Genomic DNA, 18,688 nt, shown 5'->3' on the forward strand with positions numbered 1-18,688 from the left:
CTGTTTGGTTGGAGCATAGGTAAGAGAGCCTTTGAAAAACTTGTATTCTTTTAAGAAATTTGGTACTGAAGAGATCAGAGAACCAAAGATTTGTTACAGTAGTTTTGCTGAAGATTTTCAATTGTAAAGCTTATTTATTTTCTAATATTTGATGTTGGTTCTCATTCTTGGATTGGTCATCAGAGGAGTTTAAAAATCTTTGCTGGCTGCTTGTCCTGTTACTGTATTTAGGAGGTATAATGTTATATCCTAACCCTTACAAAATGATCTAAAAATTATTTATTATATTAAAACCACAAAAAGTGTTCATCTTTTTCCTTGGTAATTTCCAGGCTGGAAAAAGGTGTAAAAATTCTCACATGTATGAATTATTTGAAATTAGAAAATACATTTTGAGTGCTATTTAGGGATTTTCCTTATTTTTTATTTGCAACTTACAATTATTCAAGTTGTGAATATGTTGAATGTTAGTATCTTGATGAGCTCTGAGCTTGTTATGTATTAGATTTTTAAGAAAATGTGCATGCCTGTAAATTTATCAGCTCAGGAGGCTGAGGCAGGAGGATTGTAAGTTCAAAGCCAGCCCCAGCAACTTAGTGAGGTCCTGAGCAATTTAGTGAGACTGGCTCAAAATTTAAAAGAAAAAAAAGGTTTTGGGGATGTGGCTCAGTGGTTAAGCATCTCTGGGTTTAATCCCTGGTACCAAAGAAAAAGATGTCTTTCATTCATAAATTGGTCTAACTACTAATTGCCAGTGTTCATTTTCTTATTTTTTAAAAAATTTGAAATGTGAGAAGAAACTAAAGAAACAATTCTTCCTGATTATCTGAAGTGTAAATTATCCACATCTGTGACAAACCATTTTCTTCCCTCTTCCTTCAGAAAAGTATCTTTAACATCCAGCTTGTTATGAGCTCTCATGGGACCTACAGAAGGAGGATGCTGTAACCTAACTAGGTGGACTAGCTGTGGGTATTATTGGTAATTACTGACACTAATGGCTTTTTAAGTGGACTATTTATATGGATACTTGTTAAATTGAAATATGGGCGCATGATGAAAGTAGGCATTAGTGTGTATATTAAATGGAATGTAGTAATTTAAAAATATCAGTTTCTTTTAAAAAATAATAATGGAGAAAATTCATCTGTAACTTAAGTGGTTTCCTTAATATGCTGTTCAGCCAAAAGTTTTGGAAGATCTCCATCAAGAAAACAAAATTATTCATCAAAGAGTGAAAACTGTGGGGAAGAAACTTTTGAAGATTTACTTTTAAAGTATAAGCAAATACAGTTGGAACTGGAATGCATCAATAAGGATGAAAAACTAGCCTTGAGTAACAAAGAAGAGAATGTACAGGAAGATCCCAAAACATTGAACTTAGAGGACCAAACAAGCACTGATACTGTCAGTATTACAAAAGACTCAAGTAAAGAAGTAGCTCCTGAGGAGAAAACACAGGTCAAAACTTTTCAGGCATTTGAATTAAAACCACTCAGGCAAAAATTGACTTTACCAGGAGATAAGAATCGGTTAAAAAAAGTTAAAGATGGAGCAAAACAGCTTTCCCTGAAATCTGATACTACTGAATCTAGTCAAGGTAACGGAATTAAATATTTCAATTAGTGATAAGACTTCTTTCTCTAAAGGAGTAATAATGTTGTGAAAGTGCACTTCATTGAAATGATTCCAATTAATTTTTCTATACTTTTTTGTAGATGTTCATATTATTTAGTAATTTATCTTATTTCTTGCTATGCTGACCAAAAGTTATAATATAGTTTTGAAGATAAGTGATAGCAGTGGGCACCTTTGTTTGTTAACTTAAAGGGAATACTTCTAACATTTACCATTAAGCATGGTGTTTTAAGTTTTTTGTAGGTTTGTAAGTTTTAAGCTTTATTGGATAAAGGATGTTCCCCCTCATTCCCAGTTTTGAGATTTTTTTTTTTTTTTAGCATGAATGGATATTGAAGTTTATCACATCTTTTTTTTCCCCCCTTTTCATTGAGATGAGCATTTATCTCCTTTAATTGATTTTTAGTGTTAAATGACCCTTGTATGCCTGGACTAAAGAGTCCATGATAAGTCATATGAATTAAAATATGCTCTTTTTAGTGTATAGTTCTTCATATTTTGACAAATGCAGACAGTTTGGGTGTCAGTAACCATCACCTGCCACTGCAATTAAGACACAGAGGAGTTCCATTAACCCCTAACAAATGCCCTTTTGTAGTTAATGCCTCCCTCTACCCTTAGCTGGCCTGGTAATCACTAATCTGTCCCTGTATTTTTGCCTTTTTTAGAATATTACAAAAATGTATTACTTTTTGTTTTTCCCTTGAGGAACTGAGTTTTGAACCCAGAGCCTTGCATGTGTTAGGTAAGGGTTCTACCACTAAGTTATATCCCCAGCTGTTGTTATTTTTAGTTTGAAACACAGGCTTTTTTAGGTTGCAGAGGCTGATCTTGAGCTTAAGATATTTGTTAGATCTTGCTGGTAAAAGCTTTTGGAACTTAAATGGAGTTTTTTCCCTAAGACTCTTTTTCTTCTTTTTATGCTGGGAATCTAATTTAGGCCTTCACTTGCTAGTCAAGTGCTCTAACACTGAGCTATGCCTCCAACCCTATGGGACTCTCTTAAGTTACTGTTCATATTTTTTATTGTTGTTAAGGCAGTTTACTATGTAAAATATATATATGTGCATATATATATGTATATATATATATTTTAGTAATGTGTTTATTTCTTATAAATTGTAAAAATTATGATGTTAATCTTAAGGATTTTTAACCTCTTTAATACCTATAAAAAGTATCTGTTTTATCTCCTTCCTTTTTTCTTATTAATTTCCCTGAAAATAAGTCCATAGGTTTATAATTCATTAATTTTGGCCTCTTTCTTACTAAAAATCATTTTAGTCCTTAAAATTTGTACTTTAGCTATATTCCCAACCCTTGTAGCTGGATTATTTATCAATTTTTGCCTTAAATACTTTGAGGTTGTAGAATTAATATTATGTAGTGACTTTATTTCTAGTAATTTTTTTTCTAAAAGTCTATTCTATTTTCCATTAATAATTATACTGTTTTTCTCTTGATAAGTATATATGATGCATATTGTTTTTTAGCCTTTCAGTCTTTCTTCATATCTCATGTCACTTGTACATTGTATAGAGATGAATTTAATTTGTGATTTAGCTTGGCAGTCTTTGTTTTTTTAGGTATAACATGTAGTTCATTCACATTTTTTATGATTATTGATATTTGGATTTTTTTTTCCTGCCTCTTTTCCCCCCATATAATTTTCTTTCTTTTGCTAGTTTGGAATTTAACTATTACATTTCTGGTTTCATTGGTTCTTCTAGAAATTGTGACGTGAATTTTAATTTTTTTCCCCTCCTGAGTCCTAGGGATGGAACCCAGAACCTCCATACTAGGGAAGGGCTGTACCACTGAACTATACTCCCAGTATAACATGAATTTTTAAAATTCACATGTCTAAAATCAATCAAGATCTGTACCCTCTCTCTGAAATAAAAGAACTGGTTGGTGTTTGAGGATGTAGCTCAGTTGTAGAGTACTTGCCCAGCATGTGCATGTGCAGAGTCCTGGTTTGATCCCCAACACCACTAAAAAAAAAAAGTGTTTGTATATCTTTCTCCTTTTATTTAGTACTTTCTTAGTTTATTCTTTCATATATATCTAGAATCACTTATGCTAAAATACATTCTTTAGAATTTTTTAAATGTGTGACTCTTTTATTAAAGGTAATTTCTTTGAGTTTAGAATTCTAAATTGGTTAATTTAAAGTTAACCAAATTCTAAATATTCTCACCATACTGAAGTTATTTCTGACTTCTATTGATTTTGAAAAGTTAGCTATTAGACTTTTTTTGTTGTTGTTACTGGGAATTGAACCCATGGGCACTTTCCCATCCCTAGCCCTTTTTATTTTGCTAAGTTGTTGAGGTTGGTCTTGAACTTGTGATTCTTCTGCTTTAGCCTCCCGAACTGCTGGGATTACAGGTGTGTGTCACTGTGCCCCACTAACACTCATTTTCCTTAGCGTGGTCCCTAATGACCAGTGTTTCTGTCAACTTGGCAAAAATGCAGATTCTCAGGTCTTACCCCACATCCCCTGAATTGTGAGCTTTGGGAGTGGGGCTCAATAATCTGTATTTATCCCACTCTCCTGTTGATTTTTGGTATATACTAAAGGTTGAGACTCACTGAACTGGAGTAATGACCCTAATGCAGAAATCAATATCTGGTATATTTGGGTTAGAGTAAAGAGGGCTATGCTATTAAAGAAGAATGAGGGTATGAATAGTGAGAGAGAAGAAATTGGGGATGGCAAGTCGGGCACGTCATATAGAGCTCTGTAACAACTTTGATTTTTTTTATTCTGAACGAAATGGGGAGCTGTTACAGGGTCTTGAGACACGGATGAACATAATCTGTTTTATGTTTTCAAAAGATAATTCTAGTTATAGTCAAGAATATTCTATAGAGAGTAAGGTTGACTGTATTCACTGGTGTTTTTCTTGAAATTTTGGGGTTTCTGAAATACTATACACATTTGGATATTTTTTATAACTGATTTTTTTTTCTTTCTTTTTTTTTTTTTTCTTAAAGAATTGCTTTTTCTCAAAATTAAATATAAAAAAACCATCTGGGAAGGCGGCTGGGATTGTGGCTCAGTGGTAGAGTGTTCGGCCCTGCATGTGCGAGACCCTGGGTTTGATCCTCAGCATCATATAAAAATAAATAAATGAAATAAAAGTATTGTGTTCAACTACAACTAAAAAATAAATATTAAAAAAAACAGCTGGGGATATAGCTCAGTGGTTAAATGTCTCTGGGTTCAATCCCTGGTACAAAAAAAAAAATTACTTTTCTGTGTAATTTACTATTTTTCATGTCCGCGGTGGTCCATTTTCCTGGGATAATTTTATTGTTATGGTTTTAACTGTCATGTATATGCTGATGACTCTTACTAACAACTTATTTAAGAATCCTAGTTAATAATTTTTTAAATACTGTGTGACTGTACAAGACCAATTTGCATTTTGGAGGTTTTGAGTAAAAGCTGAAATAATTTTATTGTTTAGATCAATGATCCGTGATAGGACAATGCCTGACTACCCAGTTGGTAGATTTAAACAATAACCTGTGTTTATAATTTTAGTGTAAAACTTTATGTCTGAAATTTATGGTTTGTACTTTTTTTTTTTTTTTTTTAAATACCTTTATTTTACTTATTTATTTTTATGTGGTGCTGAAGATTGAACCCAGGGTCTGGCACGTGCGAGGCGAGCGCTGTACCGCTGAGCCACAACCCCAGCCTTGTACTTGTTTTTAAGGTGTCATTTTTCTCGTAATATTCCTAACAGGGACATGGTTTGGTTTTGCATCAGAGGGAGGTGCCACTTTCTATAGTCAAGTGAGATCTTAATAAACTAGTAAATTTCTCATGTAGGAGAAAAATCTACTGCTTTCTATACTTATTATCAGAATGATTTTTATGTCTTTTTATTTTGCCCCATTTTTCTCCAATAGTTATTTCTATTTTAGTATTTTTTGAATGAAGTATGGTCAATTTTGTTATAATGGGGCATATATATTCCTAAAAATCACCATACTGCAAATTTATACAACAGAAACCACAGGGTTCATGGGGGAAAATGGGGCTAGGGGGATTTCCTCAAAAACTTTTGTTAGTAGCATATGAAAAAAGATAATAATCAAGGAAAATAATAGCATAGCTTTACACATAAAATGAATTAAAAGTGCTTGAAACATAAGTATGTGTGTAGAAATGGAAGATTTGCCCTTATGCATTGTTACTGTGAAGTGGGACAAGAAGTGGTACTTGAAATCAGTAAGTTGTGACACCAGATGTGGATAGGGGTGCTCATAACACACATAAATGAACTGAGGTATCTGGTAGAGGCTAATGTGTGCTTTCTGTATTTCTGAATATCTCAGATCATGTAAGTACAGTTTTCTGTCACTTTTAGTATGTCATTGAGACATCCTATATAATTAAATATGAAACTTGTGTTATGCTCAAATTATTTTTTAATATATCAATCATATTGTGACAAATTCACATTTGCAGAGTGAGCCTTATAGTAGAATTCACCTATCTCAAGATTTGGTGATACCCTTCTATTTGTTTTATCTAGTGTACTTGGTTAGTTATCTCTTAATTTATTGAATGAACTTCAAATTTTTTCACAAGTAGGCCCATTTGAACAATCAAATTAAGATGTTTGGAACAGTGATAGGTGTGGTATTGTGGAAAAAATAGTAGGTTTGGAGTTTATACTAGTTTAAATTCTAGCTTTGCAACTTGAGTTTGTCATTTTGAAAGATTTTTGAGTTTTAAACTTCAACCATTTTAACAAAAAATTATGTATATCAATACTACTGTATATGATGTGATTTTTTAAAAGCTGTTATAGATTAGATAATATATATATATAAAGTTTGATACTTCAGAAACTGGGCCCTAAGCCAAAATTCTGGGAAAACGTGGAAATGGATTTAATTTTGTTGATACTTAAACTGTTTCTGCTGGTGCTGGTCTAGATAAATAAAAGATCAGTTTTATGATGTATACATTCAGTATAATCTCTAAATGTCAAATTCATTTCAACTGTAGAGAACTAGATTAATTTATTCATAATGCCTAACTTGTAAAGCACTGGATTTGATCTTCAGCACCACATAAAATAAAGATTTAAAAAAAATTTTTAAAAAGATATTTTTGCTCAGATGTTTATTATTTTATTTTAGATTGAATGTGGTTATCTTTTAGAATATTTAAAAGATGCTGTTTTATTTTAAAGGATTAGAAGATAAAGAACAAAATTTAACAAGAAGAATTAGTACCTCAGATATTCTATCTGAAAAGGTAAGATATGCCTTGTGGGATTGGATATCTCTGTTCTTTTGAAATCATTTCTGTATGGGCTGGGGATGTGGCTCAAGCGGTAGCACGCTCGCCTGGCATGCGTGCGGCCTGGGTTCGATCCTCAGCACCACATACAAAGATGTTGTGTCCGCCGAAAACTAAAAAAAATAAATAAATATTTAAAAAAAAAAAAAAGAAATCATTTCTGTAACTATTTGGACATAAGTTTTAAGATAAAGTGTGTAGAGATATCTTAGAGTCTCCATTAGGTTCTGCAAATTATGTTACATTGAAGTGTTATGCACATTGGTAGATGATTTTCTTGTTTGTTTATTGTTTCGCTTTTGAAACTTTTAATTTTGATGAGAGAGATTCTTTTCCTTTTTTTTCTTTGTGGATTATCCTGTATGGGAAAGCTTTGGAGTTAGGTAGATTTTGACATGGTATTGGATTCTAGCTGCTCCCTCTTACTAGCTCAATGAGCTGTCAGCTGTGTAAGCACTTTTTAGACTTTGCTTGCCTGTTTTCTACAAAAGGAGTTTAATGTCATGTGTTGCCTGCGTTGTTGTGAAGCCTCAACACAATAAAGTGCAGAAGCATCAAACACTATGTTTAAAATAGTAATAAACACTCAATAACTCAAGGCTTTTTGTTGAATTCATTAGAGATCTGAAATATATGTAATTTCTTCTATTGAGACTTCAGTTTGTTGTCACGAGTAAATTGAAATGATTCAGAGCCTAGGAGCTTTAGGAAAGATGATCCTGAATTTAGGAATGACAGACACATGTACATGGGTGTGCATATTCATATACACATAGATACACACTCATAAACGTTTTTCATATCCTTAGAATAATTATGCAAAGCAAGTTGACATATATGTTTTATAAATGAAGTAAAATTCATTTTGGTAGATAAAATGACTTGTTTAAAGTTACATAGAAATTAGGTGTGCAAGCAAGAATTGAATTAGGTTTTCTGAATCCTACCTAGTTCAATACTCTTCGTAGCTTGTAGTTGTGTGACAGAATCAGTGATTTCTTTTTTTTTTTTTTCATTCTAAAGGAAGCAGCTGCACAGAGTAATCAGTGTCTCAATGGAGTAATATTAAACTGTAGATCAGTACTTTCCAATACAGTTTTCTATAATAATGGAAATGTTCTATAGCTGCATTCCAATATGATAATTATGAGTCATGTGTAGTTATTAAGAAACTGAAATGTGATTGATGTGGCTTAGGTACAAATTTCTAAATTCAGCTTTAGTTAATTTGAATCACATTTGGCTCAGTACTACCATATTGGACAGTATAGCTATAGAACTTGAGTACAAAGCAATAGAATTGGGTATGTTTAAGTGAGTTAAGAACAATTATGATAATTATTATTATTACATGTATTATTTACATGTATTTCCCAGCAGTGGAAGTGGTAACTGTATTCTGGTTTGGTTAAATGGAAGTACAAAAGTATATGATAGTAATTCAGTTAGAGATTTATGGTAGCAAATATTAAGTTAGGTAATTAGGTAGGATCCACTATTTTCTTTATGCTTAGGAGTAGAAATAATTTAATTGGATTCTGGAAAAACATTATTACAGTTTACTAATAAGAAGAAATTATAATAGTGGCCTTAACCTTTTGCAGTGTTAAACTCTGATTCATCTGATTCCTCTCTCTTTTTTTTTTTTTTTGGTACTGAGGATTGAACTCAGGGACACTGAGCCATATCCCCAGTCCTATTTTGTATTTTATTTAAGGACAGGGTTTCACTGAGTTGCTTAGTTTCTTGCCGTTGTTGAGGCTGGCTCTGAACTCACGATCCTTCTGTCTCAGTCTCCCCAGCTGCTGGGATTACAGGCATGCGATACTGAGCCCAGCTGACTCCTTTCTTCTGCTCCATAACTTCAAAGGACCATCCTAACCCAACCCATCCCTAATCCATGGACTCTTAATAAAAAGAACCTTTGCTTGGGAAGCCTGGCATTTTTAGTTTATTGTAGTTAAAATGTGGAGAATGGATTAATTTTTAAAAATCTCAAAAATGTAGTGGAGGAAGGGTTGGGGAAAGGTTGATCGGCAGGTACTAAATTATAGTAATAAAGGGAGTAAGCGGTTCAAATGTACATATCTCCTAGTAGGGTGACTATAGAGAACAGTTAGGTACTATGTATTTCAAAAAGCTTGAAGAACGGATTTTGAAAGACTTCCCATTAAAGAAATGATAAATATTTGATAAAATATTAAATTATTTTAACCCTGATTTAAACATTACATAATGTATACATGTATCAAAATATTGCGTGGTACTCCACTAATATGTATATTTTTTTTTATACCAGTTAAAATTACTATTAAAAAACATAGAGTAAAAAAATATGAAGTTATGTCATTTAGGAAAAAAGTTCCCTAAGATCTGCTTTTAACGTAGCTTCCTATTTGAGTTTTCCTAAAGAAGCCTAGGGTGTTCAAAATATTTTAAATATTCAGATAAACATTTATAGGTTTAGACCATGAAATATTCATATGTAAGCAAATTTCTACAGATTCTTTTTCCTTCAACAGTGTAGTAAAGAAAAAAATATAAAGTTTGCAGGCTTGAACCTTGAACCTTGACATGCAGGATATCTGTTCTTTGTATTACTTATGAATTTAATAAATCACATGATTATGGAACCACTTCATTCTTTTTATTCTTTATCCCTTAACCTTTTCTTCTTCCATCTGTTGCCATCAGAGTTGTATGGTTTCAAGTTTGGGTAGCCCTATAAATGCTCATGTCTAACTCACAACTTTTCCTTTATACAGCATCCTTTTCTGTCACTTGTACTCTCTTCCTCCAATCCTACATATTTAAATATATGCACAAAAGCCTCCACTCATTGATCTTTTCTGGGTTACAGAAATTTAGTTAGGATCTTGAGCAGTGGGAAGTAAATTAGTTGCCTTTTAAATATTTGCCTGAAAACTAACTTTAAATTTTAATCTTGTTATCAATTTGACTTGATGAAATGTTTATTAAGTAATAGAATTTAAATATTTTAACTGTTTAAATATTTAACTGTTTAAATATTTTAACTTTTTTTTAATTTTGTTTTTAAAGAAGCTCGGTGAAGATGAAGAGGAGCTATCTGAGTTACAACTTCGACTTTTGGCTCTTCAGTCAGCCAGTAAAAAATGGCAACAGAAAGAACAGCAGGTGATGAAAGAAAGCAAAGAAAAATTGACTAAGACAAAAACTGTACAGCAAAAAGTTAAAACCAGTACAAAAACACATTCGGCCAAAAAAGTTAGCACAACAGGTGATTATTTTTATTAAATTCTTTTAATTGAATTCATGCATCATTAGTTTCTGGATTTTCATTTAGAAAGTTTTGAGTTTGGGGAATTTTAAGGTTTTAAAGTAAAGGACAGTCTTGTAAAAACAGAACTTAGAGGAGCAATTGTATACATGGGTCAGTGATAATGAAAAAACATTTAAAAGCTCTTTTAGCACCTGATGTTTGTGTATTTTTCATTTAAAGCAAAACAGGCATTGAGGAAGCAGCAAACAAAGGCGTGGAAGAAACTGCAACAACAAAAAGAACAGGAAAGACAGAAAGAAGAGGATCAGCGGAAACAAGCTGAAGAAGAAGAGAGAAGGAAAAGAGAAGAAGAAATCAGAAAGATTCGAGATCTCTCAAATCAGGAAGAGCAGTACAATCGATTCATGAAATTGGTTGGTGGAAAGAGGAGATCAAGAAGTAAAGTAAGGAATGCAAAAATATAAAACGATATAAGTGTCCTTATGGTCTTGTTTCATAGACTCAAAAGTTAACTAAGTAAAACTAAGTAGCTTGTGTTAGAGATTCTTTATAAATATCTCTTAGGGAGGAAAGAAGGTATGATTGGGAATGAATCTTTTGTACTCACAGATATTAATAGTAGAAGAAATGACAAGATAAAATTTTGGCTATCAAAGACTGCTTTTAGCTTTTTGATCACTTCCTACTTAGAAGAAAGCAAGATTAAATTGTGGTGAGGACGTATTCTGGAAATGATTGTTTCTTAAGTATAGGATTTTATTAATTTTTCATTGTTCAGTAATGTAGAATGAGAAGTATTTCATGATTAATTGAATTGGCTGTTTTAAATCATCATGTAATTAATTACTTTAGTGCTTGTGGCTGTTTTGTATTTAGTCATTTAGTGTTTGTTATGCATTACTGTGTATAAGTCAATGAAAGTATCTGTCTTTATGTGTTAGGAAGTTTACTGGAGATTTTATATTGATCTAATGCTAGTATCAGTGATGGGTTTTTTGGAATTTTGTGCTTAAAGAATACTTATGAATGTACGTTTATAATGAAAAATAGAGGAAATTAAAAAGTAAGAGTTTTTTAATTGCAGGGAGATAGGAGTTAGGTTTACTTAAGCAAGAAATATAATGAATTTTCGTACTTTGAATTTTTACAAAGTACTTTGATATAGTCTTTCACTGGAGATAAGGATTAGTTTTACATTGTCCTTTTATTTCCATCTGTACAGGTTTTGCTAGTTTTTAGTTTGTAGGGCTGTCACTGTGAGCCAAACATTTTAAGCAGAAAACAACACATATACACAAACACATTAACCCAGAGTTTATAGTTTTCAGATATTATTACTTTATACATAATTATTAAACATAATAATTTGGGGGAAACATTCTAATACAATTCTTGATGACATAAAACTGACATTTATTCACAAAGAGAAGCCTTAAGTTTTAAAGAGCTTGATGTTGACAGGCATGGTGGCACATAACTGCAATCCCAGCAAGTTGGGAGCCTGAGACAGGATTGCAAGTTCAAGGCCATTCTCAACAACTTACGGAGACACTGTCTTAAAAATAAAAAATAGAAAAAGGAATGTAGCTCAGTGACAAAGTGTCCCTGGGTTCAATCCTCAGTACTGAAAACAAAACAAAACAAAAATACTTGGGGTGATCTTTTTTGTAGTTCCTTTTAGATATATATGACCAAAGACTGTGTTTGACATATTATACATACATGGAGTATAACTTCCCATTCTTGTGGTTGTGCATGATGTGGAGTTAAATTGATCATGTATTCATACATGAACATAGGAAAGTTATATCCGATTCATTCTTCTGTCTTTCTTATTCTCATCCCCCCTTTCATTCGATGTGATCTTATTTTATAGAGGAATAGCTCATTATTTAGTGGCTCAGTTAACTATGGGAAATTTCGTCTGTTAGAGTTCATTTTCTGTCTAGTGCCATGTTTATAAAGCATCCACTGGAGTGTACCTGTCCTGTAGATTGGATTTCCCAAATCTGATATGGTAGGAGACCTAACTGAATCATGATTTTTTAATACTGTTCCCTAGAAGATAATTATCAGTTCTTTTATGATTTATAGTCTAATAATAGCCTAAGACAGAAAATGCTTTGAAACTAAGAAAAACATGTTGTATACTTAGTCATCAGATCCTGACCTGAGGCGATCCTTAGATAAGCAACCTACTGATAGTGGAGGAGGCATATATCAATATGATAACTATGAAGAAGTTGCTATGGATACAGATAGTGAAACCAATTCTCCAGGTATGATCCAAAATTTGAAACATTTTCCTGTTCATAATTATTAGAGAATGGTCATTATGTAAAACTATGAAAGAAATGTATAATGAAAATAAGATTTGCTAATGAGTTGTATAACCATAGACATTTAATGTTCAGTAAACCTCAAATGTATATTAATCTTTTATTCCCAAGTGTTTCATTCTAGATACCTTTAAAGGAAAAGGATTGTTTAAACTCTATGTTAACAGTTTGATCTAAAAAGTGAAGATTGTGGAAATGATGAGACTATGACTCTTAAAACAACAACAGCCACCCCTTTATCTTTAGAACCAAGATTCTTTCTGCTTTAGTTAAAAAATATTAAAAAAAGAAAAAGAAAATTGTTAATGATTTTAAACTTCCTATCCATTTCTAGTGATGATGCTTTATAGGATTTTGGAGTGGAAAGACTAGTTAGAACAATATTATTAATACTCTTGTATTTCTATTAAACAGCTTTATGATCTTTACATTTTAAATTGTTCTTAAAAATTTATACAGAGAACATACTTTGAGTTTTGCCAGATTTTGACCTTTTTACTGTATACCACTTTTAAGAAGTACAGTGTTCTTAAGATGGGTATATATTCAGATTTGGGCCTCTAGTCAACCCCCATATAAGGCATGTAGATAATGTCTATACTGACTGGTGAGACAAGTGGGATAAAGAGGAAATATTCATTTAAACTAGTCAGATTGGTCAGTGCTCTATCTTAATTAGGTTGCATAGGCTAGCATTGTCTCTGTTTTTGAGGACTAGGGGAGACTTGGCTTTTTTGAGGTTCAGTGGTGATTGGCTGTGAGAAACCTGTTCTTTTAATAATTTAAAACACATCTGAGTCAAATTTGGCATTCCAGGAACTGGAGTACTTGGAAGATCACTTGATTGCTCAGTGTATTTCTCCTTGTGGCATATTTTGAGACTGTATCAAAACTGGAATTTGACTCTGGAATATGTGTAGGCTAGAGAGAAAATAAAATGCATATGATTTAGGTAATGTTTATCAAAAGTACTCATTTTTAGATTATTGTTTTAGGCTGGTTAGATTGTGTTTTTATTTTATAATTTACTTCTCTTTGGTCAATTTTTAATTTTCTTGTTTTCAAGTTCTTGGAGATGATTCACTGCAATTCCCAAATACTGACAATATTATTAATATTCTTGTATTTCATTAAACAGCTTTATGATCTGTGCATTCTAAATTGTTCTTAAAAATTTATACAGAGAACATAACTTCAGCTTTGCCAGATTTTAACTTTTTACTGTATTAATATAAGCACTTACACTTTTAAGAAGTACAGTGTTCTTAAAATGGGTACATATTCAGATTTGGGCCTCCAGTCAACCCCATATAAGGCATGTGGATAATGTCTATACTGACTTGTGAGACAAGTGGGTTAAACAGGAAATATTCGTTTAATCTAAAATATGAAAAAATGGGTTAAATGTTGTAGTAGGTGGGAGCTGGAGTTGTGGCAAGCGGTAGAGCGCTTGCCTGGCATGTGTGAGGCGCTGGGTTCAATCCTCAGCACCACATACAAATAAATTTAAAAAAAAAATAAAGGCATTGTGTCCAACTAGAACTAAAAAAAAATTTTTTTTTAATGTTTAAGTAGTTGTTATTTCTAGCTTTTTTTTTTTTTTTTTTGGCTGGTAGGACAATACTTGGGCAGGATTCAAAGGAATTTTTCTTTTCATTATTTCTTAAAAAGAATGTTTTTTAAGGAGAAAAAGTACGTTTTTTAGCATGCTGTTTCCTGCTATCATTAGCTGAAAAGGGGAACAAAGAGAGTTATGAGTAAAAGTGGAACAAAGTATGAGTTATGAGGGTCTGATCAGCTTAATGTGAATGCTTGACTTTAGGGTGATATGACAGTTTTAAATGGGTAGAAAACTTGTGGTAATTCTGATTTTTATCAGGGATTAATAAACTATAATTTTCACTCTACCAATATATACTTATATTTCTTCAAACATGCATTTACTATGTTTATGTTAAGTATTTATGTTACTAAACTCTTACCAAAAAAAATTTTTTTACAGCACCTTCACCAGTACAACCACCATTCTTCTCTGAATGTTCATTGGGGTATTTTTCTTCAGCACCATCTATTTCTTTGCCCCCACCACCTCAGGTTTCTGTAAGTTTGAATTGATAATTATTTCTAAGAAAATTATTGTGTTGTCTTATGTCTTTTCTAAATTATTTCAAAGAACTGACATGAATGGTTAGGTTTGGAGAATGCTTAAAAAATCAAAATCATAGTTGGGTGCAATAGTGTACACTTATAATCCTGACAACTTGAGAGGCTGAGGCAGGAGGATTAAAAATTTGAAGTCAGCTCCACAATTTAACATGATCCTGTCTCAAAATAGCAAGGCCTGGGGTTGTACCTCAGTGGTAGAGCACCCCTTGGCTCAATCATCTGTTGTACAGATTATCTTTTTTTTTTCCCCAGAAATTGGCATTTAAAGGTGGATAGGATGCTTCCAAATATTAATTCTGTTCCTTCTCTTTTGATGAAAGCAGTTATTTTGTTTATTTGTTTATTTTTTGTGGTGCTAGGGATTAAACCCAGGGCCTTGTGCATGTGAGGCAAGCAGTCTACCAACTGAGAGGTATTTCCCCAGCCCCGAATACAGTTATTTTTAATTTGAAAACATAGCAAAAGCATTGCCTGTGGAAGTTAATTTCTTTTCTCTGTCTTCCTCTTAAAAGAACTATCAATTCCATTAAACAATTAGGAAAAGGAAAAAAATTAAAAAGAAAGTGAGGGAATCACAAAGTAAAAGTTCTGAAGTAATTTCTAGATTGAGAGAACCTAGAGATTTTCATTAAGTAAGAGGGTCCTTTTCATTTTTCATTTCCTAGGTAGAGCTCTGGTGTCTTCCTAGAATGCTAGTGAGTGAGGGGAATATTAGAGCAGAGAGAGAGACAAAAATTACATTTTTTTTTCTTCCTTGAAATGTTTTGTTTTGGGAAGTGGGAAATGAATGAGCTAAATATCAAGAGAATTACTAAAAGTTCTCTGAAGCAAAAATGATTCCAAACTCAGGGAATCATTTGTGTGAAATTAGTTTCCTTTATGGATAAACTCTAAAAATCCATTTTATAAGGATTTAAGAGAGTAGTGATGATTCTTCTTGACTTTTAAGTTACCCTGAACTGTTATTTCTGTATTCACTTTGGTTCCTAATTTTAGTTTTTAATTCTTAAAATTTTATGATTTTAATTCTTATTTACGGATTATATAAGATTTTTGGTTTTGATGTTTCTACTTATTTTCATCTAGAAAAAACAACACTGTATGAAGTGGGCCCTTTTTGGTGTATGTGGGGGTGCTGGGGAGAGAACCCATGTACTTTATCACTGAGTTACATCCCCAATCTCAGCACTATATAATTTAATTCCTGTATCTTCTAGAGTATTAAGTGGAGATAAGACTAAGAACAGAGAGTTTTGTATAATTACCTTGAAGTTTATAAATGTTTCAAATATTGATTTTTTTTTAAATTGCAAAAATAATACATTTTCATAGTTGATGTTGAAATCTGGGTTGGTTTTGCACTGACAGCTAAAATAATAATATAAGGTTTGCTTTTTTCTAATTTAATTGCTTCAGATAAACATTTGGTGTTGATAAATTTACATTTAATTATTCTTTCTTTTTTTTTTTTTATAGTCTATGCCACCTTTGAGCCAGCCTTATGTAGAGGGCTTGTGTGTTTCTCTTGATCCTCTACCTCCTCTGCCACCTTTGCCACCTCTCCCACCTGAAGATCCAGAACAGCCCCCAAAACCACCCTTTGCAGATGAGGAAGAGGAGGAAGAAATGCTACTTCGAGAAGAGCTGCTTAAATCTCTAGCAAGTAAAAGAGCTTTTAAGCCTGAGGTAATTTAGGAACCTGAACCTCTAGGTGGTGCCATTGAGCTTCATTTAAGATAGTCCTACCTTTTTTTCTGATTATTTGGAATTTATTAGGCTTTTCAGCAAAGTAGGGATAAGTGTAATAATATATTTGAGGACTTTAAAGATGACAGAATGTCTTTTTATTTAGAAGTATTTCAAATCTCTTCCTTGTTTAGGAAACATCCAGTAATAGTGACCCACCTTCACCTCCACTTCTGAATAATTCACAGCCTGTGCCAAGAAGCAATCTATCAATAGTCAGTATTAATACAGTATCTCAGCCCAGAATACAGAATCCAAAGTTTCATAGAGGACCTCGTCTTCCACGAACTGTTATCTCGGTAAAAACAAATACAAATGTTACTTTTATTCAAATGACCTGTGAGGAATTTGTATGAAGGTTGCTGTTCCCCACTGTCTAGTTTATTTGGTGATAGTGTGTTTGGGAAATAATTTAGATGGCATTATGATTCTTTGTTTTATTTGTAGTGTTGAGAATTAAACCAAGGGCCTTATCTATGATAGGGAAGTGCTCTACCACTTAGCTGCATTATGATTATTTAAAGAAAGATAAAAGTTAATGAGGAAGATGATCATAGTAATGTCTGGAAAGACTTAAAATATAGAATATTTAATTTTTTTTGGCATATAGCCAGTACTGGTGGACTGGGACACAGTAATTATTTAATATAACTGAAAAGAGCCAGACACTACCTACCTGAAGTCATTTGTTATTTTTGTGTATTGAAATCCAAAGAGGTTAAATGATTTGTCCAAGGCCACATGCCTGATTGTTGGAAGAATAGACTTTCATTATCTAAAGTAATAAATTCATTGTCTTTGTAGCTTCCAAAGCATAAATCAGTGGTTGTAACACTAAATGATTCAGATGATAGTGAATCTGATGGAGAGGCTTCCAAGTCAACAAATAGTGTTTTTGGTGGATTAGAGTCCATGATTAAAGAAGCTAGACGAACTGCTGAGGTAAGTGCTATAATGAAAGGAGAAAAGAAAGAGAATTTGTCCATAGTCATTAAAATTTTTATTTTTTCCTGAAAATTAGATCTTAAGAGTTAAAGAATTTTAATACATTTATTTGTGGAAAAAAGTATTTGTGCTCTTTATATAATGAAACGTGTAAATCCCCTCTGTGTGTTTCCAATTAACTATTCCCTATTCAATACAGTAAAATTGAGTAATTATCCTGTGTAGTAAGGAAATTTATTTTGGAATTTAATTATGTTAGCCAGACAATTTTTATTAAGGTATGTTTAAAATACAGTGTTTATCTTTTTTTCAGCTGCAATAATTGTTTAGATATGATTTAGTTAAATGATTTTCAAACATTAGGTCTTGAGTATTTGGTGGACTATAAATTGATTGGGTAGTTAATAACTAGCATTGTTTTTTTTTTAAAGTTAATAGAAAATGGTGAAGATATTAAATTATTTCTAAATATGTTAGTATATACTGAATTGCAATGCAAAATGTAATTCTTGCATGGGTCTTTGAACAACTGTTGATCTGGTTGACTTCAAATATGTTTTAGCAAGCTTCAAAACCGAAAGTACCTCCAAAATCTGAAAAAGAAAATGATCCTTTGCGAACACCTGAAGCTTTGCCTGAAGAAAAGAAGATTGAATATAGATTGTTAAAGGAAGAGATTGCCAAGTAAGTGACATTTTATGTAATTCAGCTTTAAAATAGATGCTGTTAACCAAACTTCCTTTTGTCTATATAAACGTTATTGGTGCTGGAAAATTAGGTGATTTTCATCCTAAAGTTCATGTTTTTATGACTTACACAGATGGGTGAGCCAGATGATCATCTTTAGAGTTAAATGCAGTGAGGCACTGAGATATCTTAGGAAAAGATAAAAGCAGTCAGAAAAGAACTACACTATCAACTTTGAGTGCAAATGAGTCATCATTATAATTAATATGATTAATATATTTATTTTTTGAAATATGATTTAAAGAAAAATAGCCTCAGTTTATTTTTTGGTATAATGCATCTATATTATTTTAGTCGTGAGAAGCAGCGTTTGATTAAATCAGATCAGTTGAAGACAAGTTCATCATCACCAGCAAATTCTGATGTGGAAATTGACGGAATTGGCAGAATAGCAATGGTAACTAAGCAGGTTTCAGATGCAGAGGCCAAACTTAAAAAACACAGGTGAGTCTTATCATCTGATTACACACTTCATTTCTAAATGTTCCTATATTAAGAGGGATATATTTTTGTGAT

The 18,688-nt window shown here is 32.3% G+C and overlaps 1 protein-coding gene across 2 annotated transcripts in view; it reads left to right on the forward strand.

Annotated features, from left to right (window-relative positions):
* Zfc3h1 (zinc finger C3H1-type containing) overlaps positions 1-18,688 on the forward strand; it is a 48,762-nt gene that overhangs the window by 4,316 nt on the left and 25,758 nt on the right. Inside the window, exons 2-12 of one of the 2 annotated variants that reach the window (XM_015483002.2) lie at positions 1,184-1,600; positions 6,858-6,922; positions 10,028-10,226; positions 10,449-10,672; positions 12,385-12,508; positions 14,571-14,668; positions 16,211-16,420; positions 16,615-16,779; positions 17,285-17,422; positions 17,988-18,109; positions 18,467-18,616. In XM_015483002.2, the coding sequence (XP_015338488.1) occupies positions 1,184-1,600; positions 6,858-6,922; positions 10,028-10,226; positions 10,449-10,672; positions 12,385-12,508; positions 14,571-14,668; positions 16,211-16,420; positions 16,615-16,779; positions 17,285-17,422; positions 17,988-18,109; positions 18,467-18,616 (1,912 nt within the window). The remainder of the gene's footprint in view (positions 1-1,183; positions 1,601-6,857; positions 6,923-10,027; positions 10,227-10,448; positions 10,673-12,384; positions 12,509-14,570; positions 14,669-16,210; positions 16,421-16,614; positions 16,780-17,284; positions 17,423-17,987; positions 18,110-18,466; positions 18,617-18,688) is intronic. The other variant, XM_015483003.2, reaches the window with a different exon arrangement.

The sequence above is a fragment of the Marmota marmota genome, unplaced genomic scaffold (assembly GCF_001458135.2).
Source record: "Marmota marmota marmota unplaced genomic scaffold, marMar, whole genome shotgun sequence".
Taxonomy (NCBI): domain Eukaryota; kingdom Metazoa; phylum Chordata; class Mammalia; order Rodentia; family Sciuridae; genus Marmota; species Marmota marmota.